Below are 27,005 nucleotides of genomic sequence, written 5' to 3' on the forward strand. Positions count from 1 at the left end.
TCTTCTTTGCACTGTTTTGTTGCTATTTGAGTGGTTGTTGCAAACGAGAAGGCGCCAGTCCCTGTGGTCTTGTGTGCAATACTGCTACAGTAAATGGGGTAAGTCACATTTGTGCAGTGGCAACGTAGAGTAGGTGTATTGGCTTGTTAGAGCTGTGTGGGTTAGAAAGATAGCATTGCAATTAATACTGTATTCATGTGACCCAGATGGATAGGTTTGGCTAACATATGTAATGATATTCCTCCTCTTCATTGTTTTTGTGGCTTTAACAGTGGTTTGTATTGATATAAAGACAGTGCAATAATAGATCAGAGGCGAATTTCAACTCTTTTACTTGTTTCTTGCATAGTGTGCTGCTCGTTTCAGCAGCAACTTTTGGTTGTGGGTACACTGACGGTTTTCTGTCACTCTGATTCATACAGAAGACTTTGGATCAGCTGTTTACACAGAATGTGATTTAACACAGTCTGGTGTTTACAAGTGCCAAAGCACTCAATCGCAACATTGTGACATGCCCAGCAGATATGAATATTTCCACTTCCTCAACTCCTGTCTTATCTTTTTGCCGTGTGTTTGATCAGCTCCCTATAGATGAATCTCTGTCATCTGTTCAGCAGTTGCTGATATCGTGCTGCTTTTAATTCCTAAAGAGTATTAAAAAAAGCCTCTCACAGCGAGCCAGTTCAGCCTGAAAGTTTAATTTTATATTAGGAAAGGACAGATGTGTACACCCCTCTTTGCACTAACTCTATGTCAAAATAAGGGAATGCAGCTAGAAATTAATCAGTTTAAATAATTTACATGGTTGAATCTTTCTTCTAATTGGCTTATGAAAAGGTTTATTCCATCCCTCAGAAAGTGACTGAAATTTTGATTTATCTGGGCGTCTTTATTATGATTGGGCTTTTAAACCGATTATAGTTAAAATAGAAGGCTCCATGTAATCGTGGTGGATGACTAGATCCCCCTGGCATGTAATCTAATAATTGTATAGCATCAAAATACGAACCAAGTGTAGGAAACGCATTTCCGTGTGTTCATGTGAGTCACAACAGTGCGTGCCCACAGAGTTGGGCATTTAATTGAGGACTAGGGCTGGTTTCTATGTGGTCAAAGAGAGGTTAGAGGACTTGAGTGCAACATGGACGGTGCAATTAATGATGGGCGAGATCTGGCATTTTCCTAACCTTTCAAGTGGCTGTTACAATAAGGTCGTTTGTATTTTGTTTTCAATACTTTCACTCTACTGTGTCGTCACTAAAAGTTCTGGAATTAGAGTGTGAGAGGTTAGGCGTGTTTCGAAGAACTTCTATCCCAAGTAGGGGCCAACAAACTCATGCCTGGTAAAGTAATTTCAATGAGCCCGGAGCAGACAATATTCAGCAGAATTATGTTCATGGAAATGAAAATGGCATCTTAGCCTACAGCTGGACTTTAAATGTTAATGCTCAATAAAAATAAACAGTTGGGAAATCCTCAGTCAGTGTGGTGCACCATTAGATCAGATCAATTATCTTCCAGAGCACAATGGCCAGTCAGACTTACTTGCATGCGAAATGTGGTTTCAAATAGTACCTGCTCGTGTGCAGCTTAACAAGGCTCCGAGGCTTTGCTTTCACATAGGTTTAAATAAGTGCAAGCTCACGTTTAAAGGGACGAGCAGGGACCACAAACCCAGTGTGACGTCAGAACAAGTAACTAAGAGCCAGAAAGTCAGAAAACACTTACAGCGGGACTTAACCAACATGGGTGCTTTTCATTGCGTTTGACTTCAACGCCTTTTGTATGAGGAAGATTGTAGTTGATGGATTTGTCTTTGTGTAAATTTATTTTGCAAGTTTCGGTAAAAATCATCGTCATGGCATAAATAAATGTCAGTGAGGTGTGTGATGCACAGTCCAATCAGCAGATTTCCTACATCCGTATGTCCTTTTGATTTCCAGCATTAACCTGGATGATTGAAACTTAAGTTTGCCATTTAGTGATTTAAGGGATTTTAGAGAAGCGGTGTCATCATTAAACAAAATGTCTAATCAATACATGGCTTGTTTTAAGGGTCAATCAAAAGTTTTATTATAATTGTGACCTTACTTCACAGCTTCTGTTCAGCTGTGCTCTGCCTTTCACGTTCTCCTTCCAAGTTCCTTTTGATCTCCAGTTTTCACTACAGAAACGATGGTGATTGGGCACCGACATGTGACTACTCCATTATCCCCTCTCTTTACACTTTCTTGGTTGTAAAAATTAAACATATTTAATGGGGAAAAAACAAACAGCAAACTTGAGGTTGAATACTATCTCTGAAAAGGTAGTGAGCATTAGCGAGCCAGCGGATTGTGTATTCTGCACTGATGATACACTGCAAATGACACTATATACGATACACTTAGATTTAAATTTGTTTGAGATTTGAAAGAAAGAAACAAGGCAGAACAGAAATAAAGGGGTTCAATAAATATCTCTTTAGTTTTTTTTTTTTTTTTCAAATGGTACTTTCTGATCATTTGACAAAACAAAACAAAATCCTAATGCTTTTAAAATTGTTCTATCAGCAATTTTATTTGTATTAGCATCCAGTCCTGATGCCAAATTACAGGCTTGCCTCGCAATCGTCTGATGAAGCCATTCTGATTCTGAGGGACACTTAGCAGAGCAACAAAACACTTATCACAGCGTGGAGCTACTTCTGCAGAACTGCCTGACATTTGACCTGCTAACTGGATAACACGCATCGCTGAATGGAAATAAAACGTCGAGGCAACTTTAAATTGAAGGAATACTTGCCAGGTCTATTGTTGGAATGTATTTAAAGGAGAAAGGAGAATTGCACCTCTTCAGCTGCCATTGCTTGACTCTGTATGGACATATTATCAATACACTACAAGTAGTCTGCTGGTTTAAATGATTTTTTTGCACTGCAGAGTAAACAAACGTACTCAGTAAAGTAGCAGAGCCAGCATAAAACTTTATCAGACAGGGTTTGATTTTGCAGGCATTAAAGTAGTCACTTGCTAGAACTCTGCATCAGTTTTTTGCCTTGACGGAGGAAAGTAGACATGAAGAGATACTTCAGTTGTTTTTTTGTTTTTTATATTCTAAATTGTGAGTGAGTATGTCTACCATTTAAAGCTCTAATATTTTCCATCAAACAATGCATTTTCTTCTGCTTTTTCAGAGCTGGGTTGCAGGGGCAACAGCCTAAGCAGTGATGTCCAGATCTTGCTATCTCCAGCCACCTCCTCCAGTTTATCTGGGGGATCTGGAGGGCATGCCCTGGCCAGCCGAGAGATCTTTCCAGCGTGTTCTGTGTCTGCTCCGGGACCTCCTCCAAGCTGGACATGCCCAGAACACCTCACACAGGAGGTACCAAAGAGGCATTCTAGTCAGATCTCCAAATGACCTCCACTGGTTCCTTTCGATGGGGAGTAGCACCGACTAATGACTAAACTCCTGACCCTATCTCTAAGGGCGAGGCCAGCTACCCTCTAGAGAAAGCTAATTTCTTCCACTTGTATCTGCAACCTCGTTCTTTTGGTCACTACCCATCACTAATCGTTGAGTGTTCATCATTCACGGCAGGGAAGTAGCTCAACTGGTAAATCAACAGCTCTGTTCTCCCCGAGGTTTTGTAGATTTGGAGGTGCTGATTCTCATTACTCCTGCTTCACACTCGACTCCAAACCACTTCAGTGTGAGCTGGGGACGATCTGATTTCCTCGTGTCAGCATTGTTCCCACATCATCATAATTAATGTTGTTCCAGGTTCAACATTGCAAGTGACCAATCACCTTCTTGTGACGTCATTCCTTTGCGACTTCGAAATACCCGCCTTCGAGTATTTCGAAATACAAGTGAAGAAGCGAAAAACCGCCGCCTGTCCGCCGAATTTGAAGTCAATTCGCCTGTCCGCCGAATTTGAAGTCAATTTAGGATACTTTCCTTTAATAAACGGTAAGCATTATACATATGTTCCTCACTTGGCTTGCTGTTTGTTTGCTAGCGATAGGCTACTTGACGACAGCATTAGCTAACCAGTGTTCTCTAGACCAGCGTTCCCCAACTTTTTGGGTGTTTTGTGGCCCGGGGGTTGGGTCAGGCAAAATTGCAGTAGCTTCCCTGATCATTTTACAAACATAAGTGAAGAGAATCTGGACTAAAAGGCCTAGACTTATGGTTGTGTGCTGAATCTATGAATCAAACTATCACCTGGAAACATAATTAACTGGTCCATAGCTGTGAAACTGGACATGAGTTCTTGATTCTATGGAGATTAACAGTAATCCAGAAATTTACAAATTTGTCCTGGTACATCGCGTAAATGTTGTCCCAGGGACATCGCGTAAATGTTGTCCCTGGGACATCATGTAGAAGTTGCCCTGGGACATCGTGTAGATGTTGTCCCTGGGACATCGTGTAAATGTTGTCCCTGGGACATCATGTAGAAGTTGCCCTGGGACATCGTGTAGATGTTGTCCCTGGGACATCGTGTAAATGTTGTCCCTGGGACATCGTGTAAATGTTGTCCCTGGGACATCGTGTAAATGTTGTCCCTGGGACATCGCGTAAATGTTGTCCCTGGGACATCATGTAGAAGTTGCCCTGGGACATCGTGTAGATGTTGTCCCTGGGACATCGTGTAAATGTTGTCCCTGGGACATCATGTAGAAGTTGCCCTGGGACATCGTGTAGATGTTGTCCCTGGGACATCGTGTAAATGTTGTCCCTGGGACATCGCGTAAATGTTGTCCCTGGGACATCGTGTAAATGTTGTCCCAGGGACATCGTGTAGATGTTGTCCCTGGGACATCGTGTGATAGCTTGTAAATAATGGAATGAAAATTATTGATTGTTATTAACTTGTGAAAAAGAAGTGTAACAAATCCACATGTTATGTTCTTACACCCTTACAGAAACTGTGACTCCTTCACAATGTCAGGTAAATGTCAACTCATGTTGAATAATCAACCAATCAAGCCTTTTATTATCACATGCAATGTTACACGTACAACTGCAATGAAAATTTCACTCCCTTCTGACCATACATATATTGCTTAAACATCACATTGGGAAGACAGGTCGGAAACAGTTAGGAAGGTCAGAAAACAATTTAATTAATAGATGAGGGGAGAGGAGGAGAAAAAAGAACTACAACCAGACAAAGCTCCTAGAAGACTGAAATGGATGATGGTTGCAGCATGCAAAAAGAAAATGATATCTGTTGACTACAGCATATGCTTTCTCACAGATTACCTTGTGGGAGTAGCTGGACCAAACTCTATTGGTATTTCAAGTTTGAAATCCCTGTTTGACCAGACTAACATTTCAGATGAGGTACCTCTTGACATAAAAATCCTTTTATGTTGTCATAAAACTAATGTTAAATTCTGCTTTAAATACACTTTATTGTACAATTTACTTAATGAATCGTATTCCTTAGTTCTGTTTTTATTTATATGTATTTATTTATTTGTTTTATAAGGTAATAGATGGCCTAATCTATTTGCAGTGTGAGGTATGTTGAAAAGCTTGTTTGATCATAATGACATAGCATGTTTACGTTTTTTGTAATGTATTTGAAAACATAGGTGTATTTATGTTATTTTTATAGAATTTCCCTCACATTTATCCAATACCAAGCCAAATCACTGGAAAAATTTTGGATGGGTCCACAAGAGCACAAAGTGCATACTTTTTGAAGGTATGACTTGGACTGTGGTAACTATGTTCTTATCACAAAGGGTTTATAAGTTGACACTATAAACAAACAGCATTTTCCAAAATTGAAGCCTTGTCAGAAGAACCTGAAAAATACCTTTCTGAAACCTTTTCTGTGTAAAGACTTGTTCAAAAGCAATGCACACAGATTAAAACATTTCTGTCTTGGCCAACTGATAAAGAACACCAAAAATTGAGTGGTACGTGTTGAGTCTGTGGTCTTGATTTGTTTCGTACACACTATAGAAATTAATTAATGTAAACCAAAAATGACACTTTCTATATGTTTGTGTATCTGCAGAATTAATTACAAGTCTCACCTGACAAGCTTTTGCAGTTTTGCAGTGTCATTCTTGACAGAAAAACATACTTGTCACATTCTTTTTATTTCCAGAAAAACATCTTTCAGATGTATGAGAAATTGATTGGAGCCTGTCTGGAAAACGGCAGCCACTGGACCTTGTTTGTAAGTTGCACAGATTTTGCACTCTCTCTAGTGCATGATACTTTTCAGTGTCCCTCATTAGGAAAGCTCAAGGCCCAAGCCTACCATATCCATCTTTTTACAAAACAGTTTTGTGACATACCCAAGAGGACCATAGTCTATATGAATTCATTTGGCGAGTCGGAGGTCAGAAAAAGTGCGGTGTTGAAAAACTGGAGGTAATTAATTAACATATTTAACATAACATATTTAATTTAATTGAAATCATTACCGAACGTGGTTATTGATTTCTCTATATGCTTTTTATTTGTAATAACTGCGATCTCTCAGCTCATTTGCTTCAGCAAGAGGCTGCGCTGGAGAGTGGACATGTTGTCACATGTGAGCCACCCACATCAACAGGATGGGAACTCATGTGGAGTGCATGTCATAATGGTACTGAAAACTATAGCTTTAATCTATATAAGTAATGTTTACATTTTTGCCTATTCAGTTTTTAAAGCCTTAGAGGCAGGATGGTAAAATCTAAATTTTTTTTGTAGATTGAACCATTTCAGCAGTAATGCTTTGCTTTGGTTGCTCTGTTTTTTTTTTCTTTTCTCGGGGGGTTAAAAACAAACAAACATTTCTTTGTTAATCTAATTCTTTTTGTTCTTTTTTTTTTTTTTTCTTCTTCGTCAATTATTAGTTTGCCCAATCTCTCATTGACGGTAAAACACAAGTGGAGGAGTACAACACTGAAATCACAAAGCTCAGGTCCCGACTTTGCCACTACTTATTTTCCTCAATAGGTAAAGATAAAATTAGCTGCCTTCTTTTTCTCTAACATTGGAAAATGTAACTTGTACTTAAACAAATTATATTTTGCAGATCGAACTAGGAAGTGCAGTCAGTGCTGGTGTGTGATTGCAGCCAAAGACCGGGTACACTATGACATGTCCTTAGCCATATAGATTGTTTATATAATGGACTTTGTTCATTTGTTTTTTGTTTGTTTATTTCTTCTTCTTTTTTTTTTTTTAATTCACAGGTGCAGTGCCAGAAATGTGGTGCATACAAGCACATGCGTTGTTCAAAGTCTGTTTGTGGCATCTGTATCTTCTGTGAGAGTAAGTCACAATATAACTAAACAATGTCCAAAAATGTTTAAAGTGAAATTTTTTTTCGTAATTTTGCCTTTGCACACCAGGACTGTGTAATTAAAGTGGACGTTTCAAGATCCAGTTTTTACACAAAACTATTTTAGACATAACTGTGTCGTATTGTGGGGATTTCCCTTCACAATTAAATTGATATAGTGCTGTTTATATCATTCTTCTTTATGTAACAGCACAGTGCAGCACAGCAGAGGGAAAGGAGTTGTGCAGCATAGTGGGTGGCTATACAGGAGGAGCAATAGAAGTAGCCAGTGAAGAATGTCATCAGGGAAAGCATCAGGCAGCGAATGACAAAGGAAAAGTTCCTAAGGGAGAGAACATCTGCAGCAAATCGACAAGTAACAGTGAGATAGGAAGACTGACAGTCAGAGATGAAGGTACACAGACTGAAAGAGATGAAGGTACACAGACTGAAGACAACGAAAAAGAAGCAGAAGTATACGGCACAAGTCTGAGTACAGATAATGCTGCTGCTGATGATGTTGACAGGATCGATGCAGATACAGAATTCCAAACTGATTCAGAAGGAACTAGTACAGTTTACAGAGTGCATGGTCGCTTATCTGTACCAAGCTCAAAAAAGAAAACCTACACAATAACAGAAGACGAGATCAAGCGCAGAATCAACGCAGAGAACATGTCAGTTCATGTTTTCAGAGGTTTGATTGGGGTAGGTATACATTTCGTGATTTTGATGTCACCTGAAATAAATCCGGGTTACTCGTATCAATAAAGTGACAATGTGGCTGGAAATTGTGCATTTGCTGCAACATATACACAATTACACCATGTAAACAAAAGCATTTAACTTTGTGCGCGTGTGTGTGTCTCTCTCTGCTCTTTTGGTGTTTGCACTTTTTCTTTTTTAGGGCCGTAAAGCCAAACTGCCCGCAATGATTCTTGACAGGCCTAAGAAGGCCAAAACTAAAGTAACAGTGTTTAGTGTTCTGAGTGAAGAGGAGGCTGGGGAGCTAGCCCTCGGGTTTGCCGGAAGATCGGCCTGCGATGTCACAACAGACATGGTCTGTAAAGGCATCGACCATTCAAGTGCTGATATGACAAAGTAAGTTAGTAAAACAATATGAAAGTTGTATCTTTTTTGGTATTATTTGTCATTTCCCCGTATTTGGGTTATTGGTGTAACATTGTTAATCTTACTTTCTAATAACAGACAGACTCTTCTCAAAATCCAACACAATCTTAAACATGAGCTGACTGATTCCTCAACCTTCAGTTTGCTGACACACACCTTTGGCCCCGCTGCACTGGATTCTGTCATTTCATTCCTGTGTGAAAAACTTGATCTTGTCTCTTAAATAATGAAACCTTTTGTGTCAGGGGTAGACATTTGTTCAAACACAAGTAAGAGAAATGAGACAACTGCAGACCGACTCAGAGAGTAATTAGAAAACGTGCGCACGGGTGAATGTCTCTGAGAAGACACACACACTGAGCGCAGGCTTGGTTCTTTATTTATAGTGAAAGTAAGTTACATAGTACTTCCTCTTTTAACTGAAAAGGGAGAGGTCAGGCATTATCTCAGCTTATCTGACCTTGCACACATACTGAAAATAACAATGCAGAAGTATATCATGCTTATCTGACATCACACACTAAGGTAAGGAATGCATTATGTTCTCTTTAACAATAAGCTTGGTTATGTGAAAATATATGAACACACAAAATATAAGGCATACTTGGTTAGAATATAAGGCACACTTGATTATATTGTATTATAGAGATTTGGTTATAATGTATAATGTAGAAAATCTCTAACATTTTGTGACTTTTGTTTGTTCTGTAAATCAGAATCTTGAAAATTGTTCATTGTTGTTCTAAGTTTGTGTTAACTATTTGGCAAAAATGATTGGTTCCTAATCCAAACAGCATAATGACTGTTCTAACACATATCTTAAAAATGCTACAAAGAAAGAAAATTATCACATATGTTTCAATATGAATGTAATTGTGTCACACTCGGTTTGTAGTAGCTTTCCTGTTTTATTTTGAGTTTTGGTATGTTTACACTGTTATTTTTATTTCCCGTGTGTTCGTCTTCCCTTATTAGTTTTACTGTATTTAATTAGTCTGATTTAATAACTTATAATTATTTACTTTCCAGTGTGTATATATGCTCCTCGTTTGGATTATTGTTTGTTTGAGTTCTGCCTGTCTTTTCTATTAAAGATTTGGACTTTTGGACTATTAGTGGACCTCGTAGGTTTTTATTCTGTTCAATTGGTAATTGACTGGGTTTAATTTAGTGGCCTGGAAAACAGGCCGGAGGGGTCTGGTCATTTTAACCCCCTAAGACCCGAAATCTTCCATGGCATGCATTTTTAATTTCTCTTTGATATTTGGGCCGATTGGAACCCGATGAATGTAAAAAGAAAGAATTACCAGGTTTTGTTTTTTTTACCTAATTTTTGTTTCTGAGAAAAATGAGAGCCACATATGAGGACATTAATTTGAAATTGCGATAGAACAGTTGCAGTATAATGTCCTCATAACTGTATATCAGGCACTTGTTGATCAAGATTTAGTATTTTGGTCTAAATAACCCAAAATGTGATGTCCACATGTGTGGACGCCAGGCTGGAGTAAAGTGTTAGAGCTATTTATACCTATGTAAACTTTTATACACTGGTTTTTACCTGTCTTGTTTCAGAAAGGTTTAAAAGGGTGATGTCCACAGTTTATTTGTTTATTTATTTGTTTGAATTCAACATATTTTATTAAAGTAATTGAGCTTGAACACAGAAAAAACTGAATCAAATAATCATAAAATCAAATCACTTGCACTATACTGAAGTCTAATCTACTCTGAGCTAATGCCGGTTTCCAACACTAATGATCGGGTGAAGGAGAGAGATGAGGGTGTGCACGGCCACTGGTGCTCTTATCCCTGTTCTTTGTGATACAATCCAACAGGAAAGCAGTCAAACCCTTGGACATTAGCCAAGTTAACGTTCACAAATATATACACACAGAGGAACTCTGAGCCCCAATGTCAGCATTAGCACAAACATGCCACTTCATACCAAATCTCAGTGTGAGGTCAGGTGTTAGTCTCATTCCATTATTCTGGCTATATTTTCTTACTCATTACTATTAAACTTATACTTAAGACTAACTATTAACAAAATCACACCCCAATAACTCTGTTATTACACTTTGTATTTAATCATAAAAAGGCTGGCTGTTGAAACCTTTTACTTCTATTTTGTATGAGCCAGGATTCTCAACAGCTGATACTCTATGTCCAAAAAGTGACAGGTATCGTTTTATGGAGCAAAAAACTTAAGAGCGCATATTTTATAAATAATACCAACAATTACAAATGCAGACCTTTAATAGTAATAAGTAATCCTTTATTTATAATGCATAGCAATATAAAAATAGTAACATATGAAAATATTACAATGGGCACAGATGAATTTGTATCAAAAACAGCAACCAAGCCAAAGTAATGAATAACACACATAAATAACAACTGCTTGAGAGACCAAACAATTTCTTTTCATCTGTTCCTTGGCAGAAAGTTAAGACAGCTATTCAGCTTTAGGTTTCAATAAACAGAAGTAATGGATGCAGTCCCTTTGAAATGTCACACAAAAGTCTACTTGTGCATATACTTAGCTTTAACTCTTCTCTTTTTTGTTTTGTATTCCAAAAGGTTTTCATTTTCTCCAGAGGATGTCTCTCTTTCAGTGGTTATCGACTGTTCACATTCATTTTCAGACTGTTGGAATGTCGATGCTGGCCGAATGTTTCTTGCTAGAATACAATGGCCTAATTTTGCGTGCATTATCTGTCGTCTTTATTTCGTACTGGCATATACTTTTGCCTACTTGTTTTGTTTTTAAGACATTTGTATGCAGTTCATCTATCATTGCAGTAATACCCTCTGGAATGAATGCCCACTGTTTAACTGTGTCTAAAACAGCATTTAGTTTTCCAACTGCATCTTCTGTGCATTTTTTGTCTGTGCTTTCAACTACAGGAGTGTCATTCAAAGTTGATAGAGGACTTTTCAGAGAGTTTTTCATTTGTTTAAAATGGCTACAAGCCACCTTCAGGCAAGCACATGTGTTATAGTGAGAGAACGTACAACAAGTGCACTGAAGTGTTTCAGCCGATGCAAAAAAACACAGATTTCCAAACAAACTTGGCATTTTTATCACTTTCAAGTCCTCACAGTGTACAAAGTAATGCCTTTCTTTCACTGCAATTCTTGCCAAGGTCTGTTTCCATGTTTGGATAGATGTCATTGTCAGCCTCTGCTAATTTTGCAAGTAACACTAGATGCTTGCAAAGAAGTCCTCGTAAGCCATATGTACAGTTGCAGTAGGACTCAACAGGGCAGACATCATACACCATGTCTTCTCTTGACTCAGATGGGACTTGATATGCATTAACTCCATGGCTGTTCTTGACTGTAATTTTAAGAGCCCAACCACTTTCCATCAGTCTTGAAGCAGAGTCTGAAACTTGAGACAAGGTGTCAGCAAACCTGTTTTTCATGCGGCCCACATCTTGCAGGGTTTTTATGACTGAGAAGTAGTCAGCCTTCCCTAGGAGCACTTCAATCAGATCATCCAGACGCCTATTCTTGTAGCCAGATAAAAACTGGTATTTCAGGCGGTGGAAAAATCTGAAAAACAGTTATTTGAAATGATTAGTAACTGTAATTGAAGGAATTTAAAGTTTTAATCAAGACTGTATTATTTTTTAAAAAAATTGGAATACCTATTGCGCACGTCTTTTATAAAGGAATGCTCTGTGCCGGTTTAGCTGATTTAGGCAAATCCACCTACTCTGTTTTTTGTTGTGATAACATAAAAAACGCTGCTAGAATTTAAAGGATTTGCCTAAAACCTGTTCTGGCAATGACATGACGAACCTACTCAGTTTAGCCTCTTGGATTAAAGCATAATATCTTTTTTTCAGCAATACAATTGAATGAGGTCAAAATAATAAATCATACCTTTCAATCACATTGTTTGTTTCAGAACGAGCGTGACTGAAGCGACGGCCGTAGTCACACCACATGTGGCCAATGCCTTCCCAGTGCTTCTGAAAATACTGGCACACCAAAGGGTATTGCTTAAATGTCTGGCAGAACTCTGCTGATGTGGCTTTAAAGTCGTCCTCCTAAGAGAATTGGATGCAACAGAATATATTTCAATCCATTTAACAGACCTATTGAAATCTTTAATATTATGTATTGAAGCCCTTTTCCTTTTATTGAATAACATTAAGAATTTTAAGTTATTAATAATATGTCGTGTTTTTGTATTAAGAAGCAATTATTTCTTCCCTTACAATGGCTAAGAAGGAACACTAAACCTATAAGCATATTTGGTTTCAGCATCTGTCTGTGAAAGAATCCCACTCACAAGTTCTACTGCACAGTGGGTGACACAATGATGTTCTGCACAGCTTAAGTACTTGTTTTGATAAGCAAGATAAGAAGCCAGTTTTAGAAATTGTTTCAAAAATCTATTTTGTATCTCTCTGTAACTTTTTTTAGCAACTGAAAGTTATTATGCTCTTAGTGTAATCAAGAAATCAAAATGTGAAATAGACAAATTACACTTACAGATGTGCAAGCTTTCAGCTTACAAAAGAAAGAAATGATTTAATTTCTCTTTTGGGTGTTAGAAAGCCCATGGACCCCGGACTCTGATTTTGAAAGCCATCGATTAACAGCCTGTGAATGTAAGAGAAAAAAAGTTAATCTGGAGAGAGAGACAGAGGAGCAGCTGTACAAAAAGCATAAAAGAAAGCTGACGTCCAAAAATAACTTTGTCACTCACTGGACAAGAGGACCTGTGCATTACAGAAATCAACCAGGCAAACATATTTTTAAATGTCAAAAAGAGCTTTGGGAAGCAGCCACCAGAAGATGAGTGCACTGTGGTCTTAAATGGATGGACATAGTCACTCAACATTTTATCCCTTTATATTCATTAACCTGAGTAGGTGAATATCACAATGAGGCAAATCATAACAACAGGACCCTGTTGTAAAAATGTGTTTCAGGTGCATCTTAGACAACGTGAAAAGAAAACAATGTGGTTTACCTGCAAGACATGGTACCAGCATAGAAGGATAGCTGACTCTGGAAAAACCTTCTGCAAAGCATTTATTTCCACAAAGTCTTTGTCAACCATAAATGCTCTACAGAAAAAAAGAAAACACTAAATGAGATTAAACAGTATGAAAATGTTTTTGCTATCTCAAAGCACCACTTCAATGCCAAATTAAACATTTCAACTCACAAGTAGATGTATAAAATACTGCATACAGCCTATAGGAATAACTTTAACAACTGGAAAGGAAAGTTTTTTGCAGCCCATGCTGCAGCTATAGCATTAGATTCTGGCATGTTATAACTTTTTTGAAAAGGAATTATTTCAAAATTAATAGCTGTCAATGTATTATTTACCTCGGGGAAGTTGGGAAATGCTCACAAACTATTCCAAGAACAGTTTCCAGGGTTTTCTGACTTTCGTTGCTGACAATAGCATAGGCCACAGGGACTCCATGCCCATGATCATCTCTTACAACAAGTGTGAATAAGGGAAATGAATACTGGTTAACGCAGTGCGTGGTGTCAACAAATACTAACTGTTTTGCATAGTTCTCCATGTTTGATTTCATTACAGGTGTCTGCAAAACAATCATTAGTTCTTGGTCAGATGTGTATGGTTGATAGAAGAGAACATGTTCTTGATGTTTTCCATTAAGTAAGGTATGTACACTTTGACTGTCTCCACAGTTAAAGTGCTTCTTCCTCATCATGCAGGTTCTAACACTGTCAATGTCACGTGGTGTGACAAAATGCTCTCTGTTGTGAAGATCTCTGTGTCCATGTTCTTTGGCCCATTTATGACATTCGGTTAGTATGATGGCTGGCTTAGTTCCAAGGGAAAGCAGTTCCTCAATCTTCCTCCTCAAATCACTGGAAATATTGTTGAAATGTGCGTCTTTTGGGTCCGAAGGATCATGCCCATCATGCTTATCATATGTATGCTGCACGATGACTGTGTGGTCTTTCCAACATTTGAGTACTTTAAATGAAACATAGGCCTTACAGCCCACTGCTCTGTAGCTGTTTCGACTTTTTTCCCCAGCTCTGATGCAGTTGAATTTGTAATAGTCTCTTTTCCTGTCTTTACCTGAGGCAACATTTAAACATTTATAATGTCCATGAAGAGTTCAATTTTTCTAACACAACACTGAATGGGTCCTCCTGGCATTGTGACACATGCACACAAAGTTGTGTGTCTTTTCCAGTTCTTTTTTTTTCGTCATTCAGAACACTTCTTCTAATTATATCGTCCATTTCTGGTGGAAAAATAACGAAGGTTTAATTAGTCAATATTCATTAATTCATTTTAACTTGTTTTGGGGGTTTTTGCAATACAATGTAAATATTAAATATAATATTAAAAAAATATATATATAAAATAATATAAAACAAACAGGGGCTAAAAGAAGCTAAACTTTCATATGGTATGTCTCTGGCAACTTTAACATGATGTCCCAGGGACAACATCTACACGATGTCCCAGGGCAACTTCTACATGATGTCCCAGGGACAACATTTACGCGATGTCCCAGGGACAACATCTACGCGATGTCCCTGGGACAAATTTGTAAATTTCTGGATTACTGTTAATCTCCATAGAATCAAGAACTCATGTCCAGTTTCACAGCTATGGACCAGTTAATTATGTTTCCAGGTGATAGTTTGATTCATAGATTCAGCACACAACCATAAGTCTAGGCCTTTTAGTCCAGATTCTCTTCACTTATGTTTGTAAAATGATCAGGGAAGCTACTGCAATTTTGCCTGACCCAACCCCCGGGCCACGAAACACCCAAAAAGTTGGGGAACGCTGGTCTAGAGAACACTGGTTAGCTAATGCTGTCGTCAAGTAGCCTATCGCTAGCAAACAAACAGCAAGCCAAGTGAGGAACATATGTATAATGCTTACCGTTTATTAAAGGAAAGTATCCTAAATTGACTTCAAATTCGGCGGACAGGCGAATTGACTTCAAATTCGGCGGACAGGCGGCGGTTTTTCGCTTCTTCACTTGTATTTCGAAATAATCGAAGGCGGGTATTTCGAAGTCGCAAAGGAATGACGTCACAAGAAGGTGATTGGTCACTTGCAATGTTGAACCTGGAACAACATTAATTATGATGATGTGGGAACAATGCTGACACGAGGAAATCAGATCGTCCGTGAGCTGGAGGCCACCCCCTGATGAAGCCAACAGAACCACATCATCTGCAAAAAGCAGAGATGAGACTGTGAGGCTACCAATGTAGAAGCCTTCCACCACCTGGCTATGCCTGGAAATACTGTCCAAAAAAGATTATAAACAGAATCAGTGACAAAGGCCGGTCTTTGTCACGGGCAGAGTCCAACACTCACCAGGCACACAGTCCAACTTATTGGTTTTCATTTTGGTGGATAAAGGGAGGTTGCCCAACCAGTGTGTTTTGTGGACTGGAGAAGGCATTTGACTGTGTCCCTCGGGGTGTCCTGTGGAGGGTGTTTCAGGTGGATGGAGTCTCCGACCCATTGCTCTGAGCCATTCTGTCCATGTACAACCATTGCAAGAGTTTTGTCTGCATTGCCGGGAATAAGTAGGACTCGATTGTAAAAATGCACTAAAAAAAGCTCCAGTGTGTACCACCGCCTCTTTAAATGGCTTCCAAAATTTAAAAAACCTTCTAGAATAAAACCAATTAAACCAATAACTGTCGAGTTAACAATTTGCAATACTCCCTTTACCGCCTGCTTTATCCCAGGTCAGCCTTAGACAAGCGTGAAGCAAAAAGTACGCCCAAATGAGCAACTGCTTTGCAGGTCGCCAGTTTTATTTCCCCATTAGAACAACTAAAAGCGTCATTAATGCTAAGATGACTCAGCTATGAGCAAAGCAAATGTCTTGCACTCCTGAGGAACATCTGGGGAACTTTTATTTATGATTTTTCCACCCATATTCATTCTAATAAACAAGGCTACTGCAGTCCAGTAACAGTCCAACCTTAATCTGCTCTTTAATTGCAGTTCCCTGCTCCTTTTATACATTTTTCTTTCATTAGAACAATTCCTTAAAGAAATGATACTTAGACGTGTACAGTAAACAGAATCCATTTTGCAAATAGTTTACTATAACTCAGTTTGCTTATAATGCTTGCACAATCCGATTTAATTAATTAATCCAACTCTCAGTATGAGGTCCAAATAGATGTCTTGATGCATGTCAATCATCCAGGTAAGTAAATCCCCAAAAGTTGATTCTGTTTATCTGGACGTAACGTTTTCAGTGGGAGAAATGTTTCATCACCCATCCAAGTGACTTCTTCAGTCTCAGCTGACTGCAGGTTTCCCTAATCTTATAAATGCTGGTGCAAGTGGTGCAAGCCATCACTTGGAGTGCCTTAATCATTGATATGGTACAGTCATTAAAAGAATAATGCACCAGCTTAATAACACAAAAGGCCTAAAAAGTTTGAAAAGGGATAAATGAATTGTGAGGATTAAAGAAAGACGCTTTCACAACACCTGACCAGAAACACTCTTGAGGAGATAGCTGTGTCGTTATCAAGCATGGCTGCCAGTGGAACCAGGTCAGTACTGCTTATTGATAATGCGACTGTTGATAGAAGCAGCAGGATGAATTCTGTAGTATACAGGGCTGTACTCTCTGCTGAGATTTAGCCAAATGCTGATCTGAGAGTGCTTCACAGTGCAAATGGATAATGACCCAAAGCATACAACAAAAGCAGCCCAAGATGTTCTTTGCTTTGAGTTTCTCAAAGCAAAGAAGCTCATTGAAAGAATTTTTAAAACAATCCTCATATCTAAAGTCATCTTTCATTGTCCATTTGCTTTTAAGCCTTTCAAAATTGGACACTATGTCTAAAAATGTCTGAAATTCCTGAAAAGTTATTGCAATAATTCTGTCAAACCACCTGAATTAAATCTGAAAGTTTGCGGCTTCAATCATTTCTTTGATGTGACTGAAGTGCAGATTTTGTTTGATTTAAAATCCACTGAGCTGGTGCGCAGAGGCAAAATAACAAATAACGTGTGCGTTAAAATACTTAAGTTGCTCAGCAAAGCAAAACACAATAAGACAAAGGTATAAGCCAATTTATAGTAAATACAATAAAGTAAAACTGAACATATATTTAAATAAACATCAACAAAGCAAAACAGAGTTTAAAACTGTTAGCTGACAACATTAAGTGGTTTATTATATGTGTAAAATATAATGGACAGAGCAGTGAAATAAAGTGACTTACAGTCTGTTGTTGTGAGAGTATAAAGTTGAAATAAAATTGCAAACAGCTAAACCTCTGCTAGACAGGAGTGTTGTAATTCAAAGAGTTATTGCCTGAGGTGTGAAAGCTGTCCTGTCCTTGTAGCAGTGGAGATCAATAAGTCTGTTAGAGAAAGTGCCTTCCCCGCATCACCAGTGTTTTTATTTATTAATAAAGGTGTTCTTCATCAGGGACAAACTTCTTCATGCACCAGAGTTTTCTTCTGTGATTAAAAAAAAAGGAAATATGAACCTAATATTGTGAGGCCCCAATTATAAAATCCAAATGCAAAGATTCAAAACTTAAATAAGGAACAATCAGGGCACAACTAACCACAGAACTAGTTATCAGTCAGCTGTCCAGTTACTTTTGCTGCAGTATTTTTTCGCTAAGCTCTTTCAATTGCTTCTTGATTGCTTCATTTGAAATCTATTGCATTGTTGTTCAGTCTGGTATCTGCTGGGATGAACGATGAGGCCGCCTACAGGGAGGAGGTGGATCGTCTGGCTGAGTGGTGCGACAGAAACAACCTGCTGCTTAACACCGAGAAGACCAAGGAGCTCATCGTGGACTACAGGAGGAATGCTGACCCACATCCACCCATCCACATTAAGGGGACGGCTGTGGAGCGTGTGAGCAGCTTCAAGTTCCTGGGAGTCCACATCTCCGAGGATCTCACCTGGACGACCAACTGCTCCAAGCTGGTCAAGAAGGCTCACCAGCGCCTCTTCTTCTTGAGGACTCTGAGGAAGAACCACCTGTCCTCAGACATCCTGGTGAACTTCTATCGCTGCACCATCGAGAGCATCCTGACCAACTGTATAACAGTCTGGTACGGGAACTGCTCTGCCTCGGACCGGAAGGCGTTGCAGAGGGTCGTGAAAACTGCCCAGCGCATCGCCGGAGCACCACTTCCTGCCATAAAAGACATCTACAGGAAGCGGTGTCTGAAAAGGGCTGGGAAAATCATCAAAGACCCCAGTCACCCATCACATGGACTCTTCACCCTCCTGCCCTCTGGGAGGCGCCACAGGAGCCTCCGGACTAAGACCACCAGGTACCGGAACAGCTTCTTCCCCACAGCTGTCAGACTCCTGAACTCTGCCTCCTGACATCTGACCCACGTTAAACTCATGGACTGAACATACACACACCCACAATGGACAACTGTACCCTCAAACACAATAATAACATGGACTGAACCACCACTCACAACCACTAGCACTTTATATAGCCTCTGTAGAAACTATCTACACCCTCACTTATCTTAACTGCACTAATGTATAGCTCTGTGTAAATAATCATTCTGTACATTCGATAATCTTTAATCCTACAACTGTTTACAACTTGCATAGTTCCCATTTCTGTATAGCTGTATATCTCAGATTCTGTAAAGTTATTTATTTCATATTCTGTATAGTTTTTCATATTTATATCCTGTTCATATCCTGTACATAGCTTGTACTCACTACAGCCTGTACATACTTATAGTTATAGAATATTCACAGCATACTTCATACCGTGTACATTATAACATACCATAATAGACCCATTTCTGTAATATACTCACATATCTATATTATTGCTAATATATATTGTAATATATCTATATCACTAAAGCACTTCTGGATGGATGCAAACTGCATTTCGTTGCCCTGTACCTGTGCATGTGCAATGACAATAAAGTTGAATTCTATTCTATTCTATTCTATTTTGTCATTCTACACAGTCTCCCATCTTAAAATGTCCAGCTTTATAGGAAATCTTTATAATTTCCATTTGAATTGTACAAAGATTTGCACCCTTAATTATGCGGATGCGGTTGCATTGAGTCTACTCAAAGTACTTGTTTGGTCTACAGTGATGTGAAATGGAAATAAATACATATATTTTTAAGTGAGCTTTAGTATTTGAGACGACTGATCCCCCACTGATCATTTAAATACATTTTTTATACATAGATATCATAATAAAGTAATATATATAATTTAGAACTTATATTTGTAATTATATAATAATTATATGTGAAAAGTCAAAGTTCAGTGAGACTAGTATCATACACTAACATTAACAAGCTTTTTAGCTCGTCCATCCATCCATCCATCCATCCATCCATCCATCCATCCATCCATCCATCCATCCATCTTCATCCGCTTTGTCCGGGGCTGGGTCGCGGGGGCAGCAGCCTAAGCAAAGAGGCCCAGACCTCCCTCTCCCCAGCCACCTCCTCCAGCTTATCCGGGGGAATACCAAGGCGTTCCCAGGCCAGCCGAGAGATATAATCTCTCCAGCGTGTCCTGGGTCTGCCCCGGGGCCTCCTCCCGGTGGGACATGCCTGGAACACCTCACCCAGGAGGCGCCCAGGGGGCATCCTTGTCAGATGCCCGAACCACCTCAGCTGGCTCCTTTCGATGTGGAGCAGCAGCTGCTCTACTCTGAGCCCCTCCTGGATGGCCGAACTTCTCACCCTATCTCTAAGGGAGAGGCCAGCCACCCTTCGGAGGAAGCTCATTTCTGCCGCTTGTATCTGCGATCTCGTTCTTTCGGTCACTACCCACAGCTCGTGGCCATAGGTGAGGGTAGGGACGTAGATCGACCGGTAAATTGAGAGCTTCGCTTTTACACTCAGCTCCCTCTTCACCACGACGGGCCGGTGCAGCGTCCGCGTTACTGCAGCTGCAGCCCCAATCCGTCTGTCGATCTCCGGCTCCCTTCTCCCATCACTCGTGAACAAGACCCCGAGATACTTGAACTCCTCCACTTGGGGCAGGAACTCATCCCCGACCCGGAGTGGGCACTCCACCCTTTTCCGGCTGAGAACCATGGCCTCAGATTTGGAGGTGCTGATCCTCATTCCCGCTGCTTCACACTCGGCTGCGAACCGTTCCAGTGCGAGCTGGAGGCCCTCACCCGATGAAGCCAACAGAACCACATCATCTGCAAAAATCAGAGATGAGATTCTGAGGCCACCAAAGCGAAAGCCCTCCGCCACTTGGCTGCGCCTAGAAATCCTGTCCATAAAAATTATGAACAGAACCGGAGACAAAGGGCAGCCCTCACTGAAAAAAATAATCAGTGGGATAAACATAAAAAAATTATTGTAAGCGGTTGCACGAAATTAAGTTATGTTTGGTTAACCTTAGTTTTTTATGTTATACCTGCACACATTTTTCTGGTAACACGAACATGACTTTTTTATGTTGTTGTTATGTTTTTCATTCCGGTCAAATATTTATAGAAACCACTTGTTTATCAGACATGAACTTTTTGTGTTAATTGTATTGGACTACTATGTGTTATATTGACAAGATTATTTTATGGTAAGCTTATTTTATTTTATAACAAATTTCTAATATATAATATATAATCTAATATATAATTGAGTGTTCAATAAATAAAACTAAATTAAGGCTGATCTTACTGTATGTACTGTACACTTTCTCTCAATCAAAGAAATAAGCAAAACATTTTTGAACAATGACCTGTATTTTTGAAAATACTACACAGTTGTAAAAATGGACTTTCAATTCAGGCTTCCAAAATATACATGAGTCATATTTGTACAATGCATCTCTTGAAAAACATTCCACAACATTCCTCAAAGTTATCTGCTGGAACCTGAATTCAACATTGTGACATCGCACTTATGTAAAAAATAGTTTTTTAAATGTAAGAACCATAAGGTAAGGTAATATGGCAACAGGGGTGTAATTATTAAAATGACACAAAGAAGAGACTTAAAATAACATTATAACCCACAGGCACACAACCAAGAGACCTAAACTGATTAGTATTGGCTTGCTTCTATCACTAAACATCACAATCACTAATACTACACGATGCAATCTGTTTGTAGTGGTGCACCTTGGGAAAAAAATTGCAAATTGGTGAAATTGGTGCAAGGCGCCATTTCCATTGAGAAAAATGGACATTCAAAGTTTGAATTTAAAAAAAAAAAAAAACCATGGCTTGAAAAGTGAAAACTGCAGTAATAAAGGCCCCAAGTTGAAAAGTGCCAGAAAAATAAGTTTCACTATGTACTGCAACTTTACCAGTGCTGGCTTAAAAGAAAGGATGGTACATATTCGAAGAGGTAAACATGTTGTTCCCACATCATAACTGGAAAACTGTTCAATCGTACAGTCTGGTCCTGAGAACCTGGGCCTTCTTTGAAAGGCTGTTCCTTTTGAGCTCCATAACCAGTTTCTATAATACCTCGAAGGTATACTTTTCCAGTGGGTAGGTGAGGTTCAAAGTGTACATTAGTCCAAACAGCATTGCAGCTGCTAGGGTATAGTTATCCAAATCCTGCCAGACTCTCTGGCCTTCAAGGACTATCCCGATGTCCTCAGGGCTGCCATTGGCATCTCTTGACTTTATGATGTAAATTCCCATGGTTGTTTCCTTATTAGATCGTTGGATAATGGCTTCATCTGTGGCCTAGAAAATGCAGAATTCCAAAATTTAATTAAACAGAACACTGGTCAAAGAACATTATACCAAATCTTATTTTAATCTGTGTCACTATTCCAAAAAATGTTAACATTAACACATTAGGTGAACAAAAATGGATTCATTACAGCATGTGATTTGAGTCCTCAGAATGCTTAAAAAGGTAATGCATGAAGTGAAATCTCCATGCAAAGAAGCAGAATACTGTCAGAGCATAGAGAGGTGTTCAACTATGAACTCCACACATCGTTCTGATGCAGGTAAAAGAAAAAACAAAAACAAAAAACGCACCCATGGTAAATTGTGAAAATCCCAGGTGATTTTCAACATACTCCTGGCATAGAGTGACAAGCAGCATTTTGTTAAAATTATTATTTTCCCTAAAGTGTATACACAAATTATTTTTTTCTTACCTGGGCCGTGGGCTCCAGAATGTTCTGCAGTCTTCTTCCTATTTGTCCTCCTCGCCTTTTGAAGACCTTTATGAGTTTGTCAGATAGCACATCTATCTGCGAGAGTAATCTGGACTGCAGTGGCATGGTGGTAATGCGCTTAAACTCTGCATTTATCTAAAAAGACAAGTTGTCACATAAAAATGCTGTCAAAATCTCAAATCTCACAAGGTTACATCCACACAAAGTTGTTATTTTTTGTCATGTTACTATTTATTAGCTATGGGTCCCATGTTGCTGAGCAGTTCCATAGTTGCCCTTACTTCCATACCACCCAAAGCCTGTTTGCAATCACAGCAGTTGCCTCCTTCTGGCCATTTTGCAGTTCTGCCAAATGACCCAGAAACTACATCTATTATTGTCATATACACATCAAGGTCTTTCATTAATACTTAGTTAAATTAGTTAATTTGACCTTTCCAGAAAATTTACCTTACAGAATGTGAGATAACATATGCAAATCTTCACCCCCCCCCCCCCCCCCCCCCCCAACAGAGCCCACCCCATGGCAAACTAGCTTATTTAACTGTTTAACTAAAACATTTTAGGTACAACCAGTTAACTAAATGGACACGAGTTTGTTAGTCTGTATTCACTGAGAAAAAACAAGCGAATGTGACTGGGCACACACTGAAAAAAAGCTAATGCACATAATATTGTCCTGCAGCTTAAGCTAGCATTATCGTTAGTTAACTTAAGGAATGACTTGTTTTTTCCATTATGTTGCTCAACAGGAATTCATGAGAAAAACTTCCCCATATAATGGATGTTCTCTTCGTTTCCTCTCAAACATGTAGTTTTCAGTTTACCTCGACAAAGTAAAGCTCAGCACCAAACGTAAACGAAGCAACGACAAAAAATGGCGGACCGCCACAGTGAATTTTCCCTCGCAGAACACGCCCTGGGGCGTGTTCTGGTTTTAAAAGACTGAACATCCTTCTAAAACAAGTGAAAGGCGTGAGACTTAATTATGTTTAGACCAAAAATATAACTGATTCATGTTGGATATATTTACTGTATTTTTACTAATTTAACAACGTCATCATTGCATTAGTCGCTTTATGCTATAGCATTACGCTTACATTAGCTTGAAGCTCAAGGTCGTCATTTTATTTAATTTCTTTTTCTGGGCTTACAAACAGGACACACAACATTTAGATAACCGTTACACTGAATCTTGGGTCTGTGTTGAGTCTTCCAGCTGCTGACTACAGAAGCTAGATTGACCTTTCAGCATGTTTATAGCGGCTGTGGCTATGTGCTGGTAATGTTACCGTGTGTGAGCAGTCACATTGGCAGCAGACATGTTTCAACAAACTAGTCATATCCCGGCCCTACATTAGCTTGTTTAATGGTTAAGACACTGCAGGTACCACCACTTACTACAGACACCGATGCAAGTTTGTAATAGTCTGTTAATTTAGACTGAAAGAATATACAAACAATATTAACTCACATTATATATGTTAATTACTAATTTGCTTATCGCATAATTTCGGTTACCATTAGCTAACTGGAGCCTAACATTGGCCTTTCATGGTTTTCGATAAACAGCCCACATACCTGTAAAATAACAACACCCCAGTAAAAGTCCACATATATAAAGGGTCTACACTCTTTCTCACTGGTGTGTTAGCTTTAAAATCCTATTTACCTTCAAGTGTAAAACTCCAGATGGTAGTAGATTTTCCAAAGCGAGAGACAAAAATGGCGGACAGTGCAGCCGATTTTTCCTTTCCAGGGGGCGGAGCTTGAGGATAAAACACGACTAACTTGTTTCTTTTCAACATGATTTGTTCTAAAAGAATGAATATTCTTAAAGAATATGTGAAAATTAAAAGACAAAAATATGTTTAGATGTGAAATTTAAATTAGTCATGCTGGATATATGAAGTAATTCTATGCAGATTCAACAACCACCCTATTGCATTTTTTTCAGTGCTGGCGGAGCCCATCACCCACCAGGAACGAGTCCGACTTATTGCCGGCAATGCGAACCAAGCTCTTGCAACGGTTGTATAGGGATCGAATGGCCCGTAGCAATGGGCCAGACACCCCATATTCCCGCAACACCTCCCACAGGACACCCCGAGGGACACGGTCGAATGCCTTCTCCAAGTCCACAAAACACATGTAGACTGGTTGGGCAAACTCCCATGCACCCTCAAGTATCCTGGAGAGGATAAAGAGCTGGTCCAGTGTTCCGCGACCAGGACGAAAACCGCATTGTTCCTCCTGTATCCGAGGTTCGACTAGCGGACGAACTCTCCTTTCCAGCACCCTGGCATAGACTTTCCCAGGGAGGCTGAGGAGTGTGATTCCCCTGTAGTTGGAACACACCCTCCGGTCCCCTTTCTTAAAGATGGGGACCACCACCCCGGTCTGCCAGTCCACAGGTACTGCCCCTGATCTCCACGCAACATTGCAGAGGCGTGTCAACCAGGACAGCCCTACAACGTCCAGAGCCTTCAGGAACTCGGGGCGGACCTCATCAACACCAGGGGCTCTGCCACCAAGGAGTTGTTTAACTGCCTCAGTGACCTCGCCCCCGGAAATTGGCGGGTCATTCCCCTCATCCCCAGACTCTGCTTCCTCCTCGGAAGACGTGTCAGTGGGATTAAGGAGGTCCTCGAAGTATTCCTTCCACCGCCTGACAATTTTCTCAGTCGACGTCAGCAGCGCTCCGCCAGCACTATACACAGTGCAGATAGAGCACCGCTTTCCCCTCCTGAGACGTCTGACGGTTTGCCAGAATCTCTTCGAGGCAGTCCGAAAGTCTTTTTCCATGGCCTCTCCGAACTCCTCCCACACCCGAGTTCTTGCTTCAGCCACTGCCCGAGCCGCATTCCGCTTGGCCTGTCGATACCTGTCGGCTGCCTCCAGAGTCCCACAGGCTAACCAAGCCCGATAGGACTCCTTCTTCAGCCTGGTGGCTCCCTTCACCTCTGGTGTCCACCATTTGGTTCGGGGATTACCACCACGGCAGGCACCAACCACCTTGCGGCCGCAGCTCAATGCAGCAGCTTCGGCAATGGAGACGCTGAACATGGTCCATTCGGACTCAATGTCCCCAGTCTCCCTCGGAATGCTGTTGAAGCTCTGCCGGAGGTGTGCGTTGAAGATCTCGCGGACTGGGGCCTCTGCTAGACGTTCCCAGCACACCCTCACTACGCGTTTAGGTGCACCAGGTCTGTCCAGCGTCCTCCCCCGCCACCTGATCCAACTCACCACCAGGTGGTGATCAGTTGACAGCTCAGCCCCTCTCTTTACTCGAGTGTCCAGAACATATGGTCGCAGGTCTGCTGATACGATTACAAAATCGATCATCGACCTACGGCCTAGAGCGTCCTGGTGCCACGTGCACTTATGGACACTCTTATGTTCGAACAGGGTGTTCGTTATGGCCAAACTGTGATTAGCACAGAAGTCCAATAACAGAGCACCGCTCGGGTTCAGATCAGGGAGGCCGTTCCTCCCAATCACACCCCTCCAGGTCTCGCTGTCGTTACCCACGTGAGCATTGAAGTCTCCCAGCAGGACAACAGAGTCTCCAGGTGGAGCACCCTCCAGCACCCCCCCCAGGGACTCTAAGAAGGCTGGGTACTCTGAACTGCCACTCGGCGCATAAGCGCAGATGACAGTCAGGACCCGTTCCCCGACCCTAAGGCGCAGGGAACAAACCCTCTCGTCCACTGGGAAAAACCCCAACGTACTGGCAGCAAGCCGAGGGGATATTAGGATACCCACCCCAGCCCGCCGCCTCCCACCAGGGGCAACTCCAGACTGAGACAGAGTCCAGCCCCTCTCCAGGAGACTGGTTCCAGAGCCCAAGCCATGTGTAGAGGTGAGCCCGACTATATCTAGCCGGTACCTCTCAACCTCACGCACTAACTCAGGCTCCTTCCCCACCAGAGAGGTGACATTCCATGTCCCTATTGCCAGTCTTGGCAGCCGGGGGTCAGTCCGCCAGGGCCTCCGCTCCTGGCTGCCACCCGGCACACAATGCACCCGACCCCTATGGCGCCTCCTGCGGGTGGTGGGCCTGCGGGAGGATGGGCCCATGTCTCCTCTTCGGGCTGTGCCCGGCCGGGCCCCATGGACTAAGGCCCGGCCACCAGACGCTCGCCCTCGGGCACCCTCCTGGCTCCAGGGCGAGGCCCCGGTAACCCTATCCCGGGCAGGGTAAACTGTTCCCTCGGTGTCCTTTTCATAAGGGTCTTATGAATCGCTCTTTGTCTGGTCCCTCACCCAGGGACAATTTGCCATGGGAGACCCTACCAGGGGGCAAAAGCCCCCAGACAACATAGCCCCTGGGATCCCTGTGACACACAAACCCCTCCACCACGATAAGGTAGCGATTCAAGGTCGCTAAAGTTCAAATGACTCTTGGCTAAAGGGACTCAGCTCATGGCCTTGAGCCTCAGATACATCAA

The 27,005-nt window shown here is 40.7% G+C and overlaps 2 protein-coding genes, 1 long non-coding RNA gene and 1 pseudogene across 6 annotated transcripts in view; 1 reads left to right on the top strand and 3 right to left on the bottom strand.

Moving 5' to 3' along the window:
* Window positions 1-3,600: 3,600 nt before the first annotated feature.
* LOC308383736 (vertebrate ancient opsin-like) overlaps window positions 3,601-27,005 on the bottom strand; it is a 161,860-nt pseudogene continuing 138,455 nt past the window's right edge. Inside the window, exons 4-6 of the transcript in view lie at window positions 15,768-15,964; window positions 15,591-15,620; window positions 3,601-3,707 (exon numbers count right to left, since the gene is read on the bottom strand). The product of the transcript in view is annotated as a vertebrate ancient opsin-like (transcript). The remainder of the gene's footprint in view (window positions 3,708-15,590; window positions 15,621-15,767; window positions 15,965-27,005) is intronic.
* LOC308383737 (uncharacterized protein) lies at window positions 3,739-9,524 on the top strand. 3 transcript variants are annotated; one of them, XM_080861830.1, is made up of 9 exons: window positions 3,739-3,951; window positions 4,911-4,936; window positions 5,246-5,331; window positions 5,480-5,512; window positions 5,609-5,698; window positions 6,110-6,181; window positions 6,849-6,951; window positions 7,031-7,083; window positions 7,191-7,423. In XM_080861830.1, exons 2-9 carry the CDS (start codon window positions 4,930-4,932, stop codon window positions 7,287-7,289), a joined length of 543 nt encoding a protein of 180 aa, XP_080717956.1. In that variant the 5' UTR covers window positions 3,739-3,951; window positions 4,911-4,929; the 3' UTR covers window positions 7,290-7,423. The 3 variants fall into 3 exon arrangements, with proteins under 3 accessions (XP_080717956.1, XP_080717955.1, XP_080717954.1); XM_080861829.1 differs by lacking the exons at window positions 3,739-3,951; window positions 4,911-4,936 and adding exons at window positions 8,187-8,380; window positions 8,489-9,524 and having other exon boundaries at window positions 5,045-5,331; window positions 7,191-7,269; XM_080861828.1 differs by lacking the exons at window positions 3,739-3,951; window positions 4,911-4,936 and having other exon boundaries at window positions 5,045-5,331.
* LOC308412857 lies at window positions 11,881-14,345 on the bottom strand. Its single transcript, XR_013974634.1, has 5 exons — window positions 13,769-14,345; window positions 13,404-13,500; window positions 12,920-13,030; window positions 12,305-12,471; window positions 11,881-11,971 (listed from the first exon to the last, which is right to left on the bottom strand). It is a non-coding gene; the product is annotated as an uncharacterized lncRNA (long non-coding RNA).
* On the bottom strand, window positions 21,308-23,445 carry LOC308412938 (uncharacterized protein). The gene is made up of 3 exons (XM_080907670.1): window positions 23,382-23,445; window positions 22,534-22,689; window positions 21,308-22,108 (listed from the first exon to the last, which is right to left on the bottom strand). Exons 2-3 carry the CDS (start codon window positions 22,657-22,659, stop codon window positions 21,875-21,877), a joined length of 360 nt encoding a protein of 119 aa, XP_080763796.1. The 5' UTR covers window positions 22,660-22,689; window positions 23,382-23,445; the 3' UTR covers window positions 21,308-21,874.

Source organism: Rhamphochromis sp. 'chilingali' (genome assembly GCF_963969265.1).
Source record: "Rhamphochromis sp. 'chilingali' genome assembly, chromosome: 16".
Lineage (NCBI taxonomy): Eukaryota > Metazoa > Chordata > Actinopteri > Cichliformes > Cichlidae > Rhamphochromis > Rhamphochromis sp. 'chilingali'.

Coding starts and splice junctions, on each gene's coding strand:
- LOC308383737 (XM_080861828.1), top strand. CDS start 5,119: ATGAGGGGAGAGGAGGAGAAAAAAGAACTACAACCAGACAAAGCTCCT. Junction 5,332..5,479: donor AGACTAACATTTCAGATGAG/GTACCTCTTGAC, acceptor TTGTTTTATAAG/GTAATAGATGGCCTAATCTA. Junction 6,952..7,030: donor CTACTTATTTTCCTCAATAG/GTAAAGATAAAA, acceptor TATATTTTGCAG/ATCGAACTAGGAAGTGCAGT.
- LOC308412938 (XM_080907670.1), bottom strand. CDS start 22,659: ATGCCACTGCAGTCCAGATTACTCTCGCAGATAGATGTGCTATCTGAC. Junction 22,109..22,533: donor TTCTGGAGCCCACGGCCCAG/GTAAGAAAAAAA, acceptor TGCATTTTCTAG/GCCACAGATGAAGCCATTAT.